This window comes from Vespa velutina, chromosome 2 (genome assembly GCF_912470025.1).
Source record: "Vespa velutina chromosome 2, iVesVel2.1, whole genome shotgun sequence".
NCBI classification, from domain to species: domain Eukaryota; kingdom Metazoa; phylum Arthropoda; class Insecta; order Hymenoptera; family Vespidae; genus Vespa; species Vespa velutina.
In genome coordinates, this window is record NC_062189.1 from 15182547 (window position 1) to 15192546 (window position 10000).

General features: G+C 33.1%; 1 protein-coding gene across 42 annotated transcripts in view; it reads right to left on the minus strand.

The window, feature by feature from the left end:
* LOC124946629 (calcium-activated potassium channel slowpoke) overlaps positions 1 to 10000 on the minus strand; it is a 76155-nt gene that overhangs the window by 30597 nt on the left and 35558 nt on the right. For 25 of the 42 annotated variants that reach the window (XM_047487546.1, XM_047487538.1, XM_047487562.1 and 22 more), the window contains exons 7-11: positions 8110 to 8220; positions 5475 to 5580; positions 2586 to 2738; positions 2069 to 2224; positions 1193 to 1329 (exon numbers count right to left, since the gene is read on the minus strand). In XM_047487546.1, the coding sequence (XP_047343502.1) occupies positions 1193 to 1329; positions 2069 to 2224; positions 2586 to 2738; positions 5475 to 5580; positions 8110 to 8220 (663 nt within the window). Of the gene's footprint in view, positions 1 to 1192; positions 1330 to 2068; positions 2225 to 2585; positions 2739 to 5474; positions 5581 to 6894; positions 7001 to 8109; positions 8221 to 10000 lie in introns of all 42 variants that reach the window. The other 17 variants (XM_047487550.1, XM_047487545.1, XM_047487568.1 and 14 more) reach the window with 4 other exon arrangements.

A 10000-nucleotide genomic window follows, 5' to 3' on the forward strand; every position in this document is an offset into this window, starting at 1 on the left:
TGTATATATATATATATACATATATATAATAGTAGTATATGGAAAAGAAAGGTGAAAATACAAAAAGAACGTTACTAAAGCGATGTAGGGGTGGCTTACATCGACTAGGTGTAGCACAGATACGAATTTGTACAATATATATGTAAGTTAAACACTTTCCATGTATATCCATATTATGTCATATTATAATATACATATTCATGTGTGTATATGTGTATGTGTATAGAGATATAGATATATATATATATAGCGTAGTGAGAGACATAGGCGAGGCGAAGCTTCATCTCTTTTATATTTTTTTTTTTTTCTGTGTTTATTTTGTTATTACTTTCTATCCGATTCAAGAGACACCCGAAACCTTTTTCAATTCTGTCCCCTTTAAGATCTACGAGAAGTAACATTTGAATGGAGGAAGAAGAGCTATCCGTAAACATCGTCAAAAAAGAAAACAGAAAGAAAGAAAAGGTACAATTCCAAAAAGGTTTTTTAATTAAACGAGACGCTATTAGCATTTCTTTCAACTAGGGCTAACAATAGACGTTGTTAGTCAAAATTTGTATCCTAGAAAAATAAAGCGATACGATTCGTCCATAAGGACTGTAAAACTTTCAAGGATGAAATAATACTTAACGCATTTGTATACATATATCAAAATCCTTTCGAAAGAAAGAATAAATCACTGCGTAAATCACTTTTTTCCACGATCCTACGTATGAAATAAAAAAAAAAAAAAAAGGAAAAATATCCTTCTTCTAATATCTGTTGAAATTTTCGAATAAAAAAAAAGAAAAAAAAAAATATAAGGAAAAAAAAACAGAAATAAGTCCAATCCTCGATTAGAATGATTTGTCAGGATGAACTGTTAATTACAAAAAAAGCAATTAGACAGAGTGAGAAAGAGAGAGAGAGAGAGAGAGAGAGAGAGAGAAAGAGAGAGAGAGAGAGAGAAAGAGAGAAATAACAATCACGATCACGATCGATTAAAGAGTTTGTTCGAGATGAGTTAAAGACGAGAAGATAAAGTCTTTTTATATGAGTTACGATTAATTAATATATATATATATATAGTATAAATAAATAAAAAAAGATATATAAGGAATAATAATAATAATAATTAATTGGGTCTCGTCTCTTGAATCAGAGATACACGTATCAATTTTTGGATTGTTGAATTGGTCATGGACCGACTTACTCAGTGGCTCTCGCAAAAGGCATTCCAATGAAGGTAGGGCTCAGTGTCTCGGTGTACATCTCCATTCCAGTTCCACGTAGGTAGTCATTCTGCCAAGCCTGTATATTGGGTGACTGGTACCAATCAACCGACCATTTCTAAATCACACACACTCCTATGCATGTACGGATTGTGCGCATTTTTTCCACGGTGTACGCGAGACACGAGTGAGACGTGTGTGATGGCGTGTACGCGCGCGCGCGCGCGCACGCACACACACACACACACACATTTTATGTACGTACTCTTTCGTTGGCGACGCCATGCTTCGTTATAAATTTTTTTTTTGCGAGCCAGGAGCAAAAAGAAATTAGAAAGAGAGAGAGAGAGAGAGAGAGATAAAGAGACAGAGAGACAGAGAGACAGAGAGAGAGAGAGAGAGATTGAGAAAAAAGAAAATAAAAAAATGCATCCATCAATCAATAATACAATTTACGAGTTAATCGACTCCTTTCGAATATTTTTGTTTTTTCTCTCTCGATTCGATCGAAATACAGAGATGTTTGTTCAATAAGCTCTAAACGTCTAAAGTCAACGAACTCCAATCGATATGAGGGAAAAAAATCGACAACTCTCGTACGAGAGAGCTATCTGAATTTAAAATCTCGCGCCGTCATTTAGACAGAGAGAGAGAGAGAGAGAGAAAGAGAGAAGAGACAGAGAGAGAGAGAGAGAGAGAGAGAGAAAGAGAAAGAGAGAATAGAGAAAAAGAAAAATTGTACGACCTAACGCTGAAAAACTTACGAATAACGTACTTGCACACATGCATAGAATAAAGGAAATAGGCAAATATCATGTTTTTTTTTTTTTGCCAAGGGATGACATTTTTTTACTGACCGTCTTAAAGGATCGCATGGCGAAGAGATTGGCCATCATTGTGCTGAAACCTGGCGCGAGGCAGGATTGCGCGATAAATCCTAGCTTCAATTCGGCCAAGCAAATTACATCGTCGCCCTGCTTCCAATCCCATGATGGAATGTTTAGTAAATAGGCCTAAAACATAATTTACTTGTCGTTAAATCATGTTAATTAATTATTATCTATTGTGTCGAAATTAAAAAATTTTTAATCTATTAACTTTCAATATATTAAATTACAATTTTGTTATTAAAACGCAATGACAATTTGTTAATATTTTCAATTAAGAGATTTTTTAATTGATCGAAAAAATCCAATCAATTAAATTAAAATCTTTTAACATTTTGAATGATAAAACTTTGAACTTTGAATCCTTAATAATCACTTTTTACGTGGATTAACAAATTTTAATATCAATGATATTGATATTATTTTCAACAAATAGAGAAATATGTTTAATTGATTATAATAATGCAGAAATAAATATCTTTGTTACCTTGTTGTGATACTGCATTAGCTGTATAATGACACGAATGTCATCCGAATAGTTCTTGATGGAGATGACGCGCATGATGTTGGCCGCGTCCTCGGCGTCTGGGTCCTGGCAATATTTATTCGCCAAAACCAAGCACGCGTCCGCTTCGTGGACCTGCAAATCATTGGAACGAAATGTTGCACTATTCGTGAGATTTTATTATACGGAAGGTTGAGGGGAAGGCGAAGGCCTGTGGTTGGTCGGAAGGAGAGAAATAGTTTAGAACGGGTGAAAAGCCGAAAGCGATGATTGCCCTTCGTTCGACGAACCGATCGATAAATGCAAAAAAAAAAAAAAGATAATGCTATAAATATAATTCATTGTTATTTATTAATAAATAATAAATAGATATATGTGTGTATGTGTGTGTATGTATATATATGTATGTTTGTACGAAACGTGTTTATATTAGCGTTAGATAGATTCACATATTAGCTAAAAATTGAGGAATTAAAAAATAAAAGAAAAAAAAAAATATATATATATATATACGTATATAATAATAATTGTAATAACAATAATAATGATAAATAAAATGGAAAAAGATCCAAAAATAAATTTACGTTTCTTAATATCATCGCTCGAGGCTATGCTATAAACTGCGGGTTCATTATTAAAAAGTAACAACACTCGTCTGAAAAGACAAGTCAAACAGGTTAAGTAGAAAGTCACGCGAACGAGAAAGACCAAGAGAGATAGAGGTAGAGATAGATAGATAAATAGATAGATAGATAGATAAAGAGAGAGAGAGAGAGAGAGAGAGAGAGAGAGAGAGAGAGAGATAGACAGAGAGAAAGAGAGAGATGTTTTATCGCATTAATGTCAACTAAAAAGACTCGGGCTTGATGATATATTAGATACTACTGCTAATACTAATTAAAAAAAAAAAAGAAAAAAAAGAAATAAATAAATGACAACAACGAGAACATTTCGATCTTAATAATAACGATTTCAAAATCATTCAAATCGAACGATCTTGCGACTATTTATTAATCGAAAACTGATTGATCTGTAAGTGTTTGAACGTAAATATATAGATATGTATGTATAAAATAAAACGAAACTATGTTTTTAAAAGAATTATGTTAAATAATTTAAACGTTTATGCATATCGAGTTATAATATATGTATATGAGGAGTCATAAAAAATTGTCTAAAGAAGAAAAATATAAAAGAAAGATAAAGTAGAAAGAAAGAGAGAGAGAGAGAGAGAGAGAGAGAGAGAGAGAAACTATAGATTTCTTGGATATATGTAAATGTATCTGTATAGTAAAGAGAGATAGAGAGAGAGAGAGAGAGAGAGAGAGAGAGAAAGAGATGGAGAAATATGATCGATCGAATGAGATTTGCCAAAACGAAATCTTTGGAAAGAGAGGAGTGGGTTAAAGGGGGATGGAGGTTGTACGTGTAGCTCCACGTATCAACTAATGAATGAATGAATTAATTATTTATCATGCTAAACTAACGTGAACTATCAATATTCGAAGTTCAAGCTCGACGAAAACTACAAAGCACCAATTACGCAATAAGATAAGAACGCAGCCAAAAGAACGTTACAACGCACAAATGATCTATGTATGTGTATATGTATATATATTTATATATATACATATATATATATATATATATATATATATCTAGCTAATAAAATAAAGAGAGAGAGAGAGAGAGAGAGAAAGAGAGGGAGTGTGTGTGAGAGAGGTAATCCTAAACCTCTACGAAAATATTTTTCGCTAATAGAAAACATAAAAAATAATATTAAATATAAACTAACGTTACAAACGTTCTAATAATTAAAGAGAAGAGAACGATGGCCATTTCGCATCTACTCAAATAATCTCCCAACACTTACCCCACTCGGGATGATAGCAGGTATGGGTTTATCCGGTGGGTGAGAAACACATAACCTTTATACGAGGGTTGGCTCTCTTTAACGAATCACGTTTATATCCTTTCTTTCGTGAAAGTTTTAAGGAAAACTTACAATTAGAGGAGGTAACGAATAAATATGCATATATAGATCCATATATGTTATATTAAATAAATGTTTAAATGTTATATAGGAATACATATATGGGGGGTGGGGGGGAATTTCGCAAGGGTGTTTTATTTTTGTAAATAAAAAAAGAACATTCGACGAAGGTCCATCCTTCTTTTTATGAATGCGATTTCATTTGTTCTCGTATTTCGTTGATTCGAATTATTAGAATACAAAACGATAGAAAAGTTTTATCGTTTTGATAGTTTGCGTTGTCTATCACGCACACGACGACACATGAAAGCACACATGACAGCTTATCAGGCGCGATAAGATAGATAGAGAGAAAGAGAGAGAGAGAGAAAGAAAGAAAAGGAGAGAGAGAGAGAGAGAGAGAGAGAGAGAAAAGAAGGAAAGAAAATAGGAAGGAGAATATTTCGCGGACACGGTCAACGCTTATAGCAACATACTTGGAAAAGTTAGGACTGGACACAACCAACAATCATCCTTAAAAACTATAATCATTCGTTTCGATTTTTCAAGTATACAGAAAGAAATAATGGGATCTCGTAGAGAAAATTTGTCTTTATTTTCGTGTAAGGAAATTTAAATAGTAGTAATCGTCGTAAATTGTTCGACAGATAGAACGCGAAATTTAATTAGGAAATGATCAGGGGAAAAAGAAAAAGATAGAAAAAGAGAGAGAGAGAGAGATAAAAATATAGAGAAAAAGAAAGGAGGGAGAGAGAGAGAGAGAGAGAGAGAGAGAGAGAGAGTGAGTGAGAGAGAAAGATAATTAATTTAATGTAAATATAATATAATTTTTCACGCAAGTATCATCGACGTCGTCGTCGTGACCGTGAAGAACTCACCTTGACCCGTTGTAGGTCAATGGGGTTCATGATGGTCCCCTGAAAGAACTCCACGGTGGTGAAGTGTCGCTTGAACAGTCCCTCCAGCTCGAGATCTGGTGGCTTCCTAAATGATGGCACGAGTCCGAGACAAAACGATAGATATTTCTTTTAGAAATGAACTTTCACCTTGGATTTTTCAGCGAAACACCTTTTTCTCTCTGAGAGTATGAGAATATATCGTCGAGTGGCACGACGTGTACGTAGCTCGCCGAAGTATCTCCGACTTGCGTGTATGTGCTTTTTTCTCTTTTTTATTTATTATATATATAATAAATGTAATGTACACATACACATATAGCGATAAGTATATGTGTACGTTCAAAATAATATAATAAATAATAAAATCGTAGTAATTAAAGCGATATAAAAGTAAGTACGAAGTAACATCCACGCTCGAGCATCGTCGATTAAGATTTAGATAAAAAAAAAAAAAAAAGAGGAAGAAATTTTAAAAATCAATCGATTCAATATCAAGATCAAAGATATCAAGATAAATTAATTAATATCATTGACGATGTATCGAGGTATATGTTTAATAAATCTAAGTAAGTCTCTACTGCACGCTGATTCGGCTCCATAGCTTAATACAGCATACCATGCAGTCGCAGGCGATTGCATTCTACATAATATATTGCGTGCGTGCGTATATGATGTGTGTACGCGCGCGCGCGTTTCGTGTATAATATCGATAATAATAATAATAATAATAATAATAATAATAATAATAATAATAATAATAATAATAATAATAATAATAATAATAATAATAATAATGATAATAATAATAATAATAATGATAATAATAATAACAAAAAAACAAAATAAATGAATAATAAATTAATAATAATTATCATCAAAGTAACAATAACAATAACAATAACAGTAACAATAATAATAATTATGAAAGATTAGTAACGATGACGATAATAATAATGATAATGATAATGATTGAAAGAGAAAGAGAGAAAGAGATAGAGATAGGTAAACGCGAAGATGGTACTCTATCGATGCTGCGTGGACCACGATAGATATGAATACTTTTCACGACGCGTTTTTGTTCATAATCCAGCTGAGTAAAAGAACCTAAAGAGTTGCAAGGAAAGAAGAAGAAGAAGAAGAAAAAGAAGAAGAAGAAGAAGAAGAAGAAGAAGAAAAAGAAGAAGTAGAAATAGAAGTAGACGAAGAAGAAGAAGTAGAGAAGGAAGAAGAAGAAAAAAAAGCTCGCGAGTGGTCGCGTGAAGGGCTTTTGTTTCGAGATAATACGTTTCGTTTGATTGATAGAGGTATATTTGTTGTTGTTGTTGTATTTTTTCTTTTTTTTTTTTTTTTTTTTTTTTTTTTTTTGGTCGTGTAGTAGCTGTTCTAGGGTTCGGGATACCTTGACACGTTCCAGATCCACGGCATTCATCATCGTGCCCTGAAAAAACTCCACGGTGGTGTAATGCCTCTTGAGAAGACCCTCCAATTCGAGATCTGGTTCTTTCCTGAAAAAACAGATCACTCCTTACGACAACGGCGATCAGACTCCTTCACTCGTTTTCCGACATATCAGTCTCTGAGTGTGGACAAGTGCGAAAAAAAGTCGTTCATTCGTTTGTTCGTAAGTTCGTTCGTTCGGTCGATCGAACTAGTTTCGAAGATAACTCGCGCAGGAAAATTCGGAAGGATGAATCTTGTTTCCCCCATGTTCCATGTTCCTTTTCTTTTCTGCAATTTCCTTATACGTTCGTTCTCTTCTTCGATTTCGATCGTAGCGAAAACAAACGTGTCGTGTGATTCTTCCGTCTGATCGCCCTTTCGTCGTTTCATAGAAAAATCGTATCTATCGAACGGATGAAAGAGAGAAAGAAAAAGAGAGAGAGAGAGAGAGACAGACAGACAGACAGAGAGAGAGAGAGAGAAAGAGAGAGAGAGAGAGAGGGAGGGAAAAAGATATATATATATATAGATAGATAAATGGAAAGAACATCCTGAGACGTATGGCGACGTATACTCACCATCGTGTCGCCATATTACGTATGGTTATGATGTAATCGAGCGATTATTAAATACGATTGCATATCAACAAGGAAGTATATAATAAAATGATTTTAATTAAATGATCGAGTCAATACGTAAGTGAAACGTGTATGATTGTTTTGTGACCTCTGATGACAGTAGTAGACTTACTTAAAATAAACATTAAAATGGCTGAATGATGCCACATTTACGTATATTTGGAGTTTATCTTTTATTTAAAAAAGAAAAAACAAAAAAAAAGAAAAGAAAAAAGATATGATAAAGAAGAAAAAGGACACGCATTGATATCGTGTGATATTAGAGAAAGAAGAACGAGTAAATGAATGATGAAAATAAAAAAAAAAAAAAAAAAAATCATGGAGAAATAAACATAAACACATAAATGGATTTAAGAAAAAAAAAAAAAAAAAAAAAAAGAAAAAGAAAAAGAAAAAAAAAGAAGTATGATTCGAAAGTAAACACGACGATCGTCGGAATCGTTTCAATACAGTCCACGCATAGACCTTACTCTTTCCTCTATTTCTTTTCATTTCTTTCCTTTCTTTCTCCTTTTTATTGCTATCGATGTTCATACCTATGCAAGAAGACAACTTCTACATCGACGTCCTCGCGATCCTCGTGTAAGAAGTCCTTGAGAAAGTGCGAGACCGATTCGTAGGTGATATGACCACACACGACAATATGTCTGCCAACACAAAAAATATATTAGAGGATTGTCATCAGGGGTGGTAGGATAAGCGTTTTTATTCAAGGATAGTCTTTTCAAGCAACTACTGTGTGCACGTTCTAAACAATGTACATATATATGTATACATATATTATACACATACATAGATCACGTATATATATAAATATATATATATATATTTATATTTATATATACAGATGTATATGCGTATGTATGTATATGCATACATATAAAAATAGAGATCAATCAACTAGCACGTTCGCGCGATAGCTCTTTCGCTCTCTTCTTCCGTCCTCTCTCCGTTCCCAATACATCTTCATCTTCTTCTTTTTATACTGTCTACTCGGAACGTGTCTTTCTCCGAGAAAGATCAAGATAAAGAGATAGAGATAGACAGAGAGACAGAGAGAGAGAGAAAAAGAGAAAGAGAGAGAAAGAGAGAGAGGGGAAGATAGAAAGAAAGAGAGAATAGCTGAAAGTGAGTGAGCGAGAGAGAGAGAGAGAGAGAGAGAGAGAGAGAGAGAGAGAGAAAGAAAGACGAGTACAAGAGAAAGAGAGTGAGAGTGAGAGTGAGAGTGACAGTGAGTGAGAGAGAGAAAGAGAGAAAAAAAGAGAGAGAGAGAGAGAAAGAGAGAAAGAGAAAGAATGTTAGAGGAAGAGACAAATAGAAAGAGAGAGAGAGAAAGAGAGAGACTCATGCAACTTCAGTACTTGGACAAAACCAAACGTTGTGCACGAGACGACAGGAAGAGAGAAGAGAAAAAAAAAGCGAAGTCGATGATAACTTCTTATTCTTTTTTCTTTTCGTTCGTTCTGCTGTTTACTTTTTCTTGCGAAAAAGATTTTTTCTTTTTCTATTCTTTTCTTTTCTTTTTGTCTTTTTTCTTTTTTCCTTTTTTTTTTTTTTCTTTTTTCCTTTTCTCCTTAGAAGTATTAAAATTTTGTTTTTTTTTTTTCTTTTTTTCTTTTTTCTTTGGATTTTCCTTCGAGCAAAAATCGTCTTCAAGACGTTACACACTCTCCGCACAGGTATTATCATAGGCTATGTAGAACCGTATACCATTTTAGCCTGCCGCCATCTTGAGTTGAACCATTTTAGAGCGCGTGGTTCCGTTCCTTGAGAAGATAAAAAGAAATGAAAAAAAAGATATATATATATATATATATATATATATATATATAAATATATATTTATATATGTATAGAAGAATGAAGATAGAAAAAAGAAAATATCCACCGGAGATCACCGATACGTCACTTTTTTCTTTCTATTCCTTTTCGTTCATTTCGAACCGGCCATGGTAATGACGAAGATCATCGATTAAAGAAATGAAAAAAATTCGCGAGCGAGAGATCCTTTATTAGTGTACAAAAAAAAAAAAAAAAAAAGAAAGAAAAAAAAAGTAGAAAGAAAGAAAAAATAAAATTAAATAAATAAACATTTCTTTTTATCGGACGATCATCATTATTGACCAACTTCAAAACGAATCGTCGCGTATGGAGACGATCGCTCATGTATAAATATTTCTTCTTTCTATAATTATTTTCTCTTTGCCAATACGGAGAAGATATTTGCAGCGCAGCGGCGATTTTTCTAACGCAACGCTTATCCGCGTTGTATTTTTTCTTTTTCTTTTCTTTTTCTTTATCTTTTTATCTTTATTTTTATTCTTCTTTTTTTTTTGTATTTTTTATTTTTTTTTATTTTTTCCTTTTACGTACGCACACATACATGTATATGTATGTATATATGCGTATACATATATGCATAAGATCG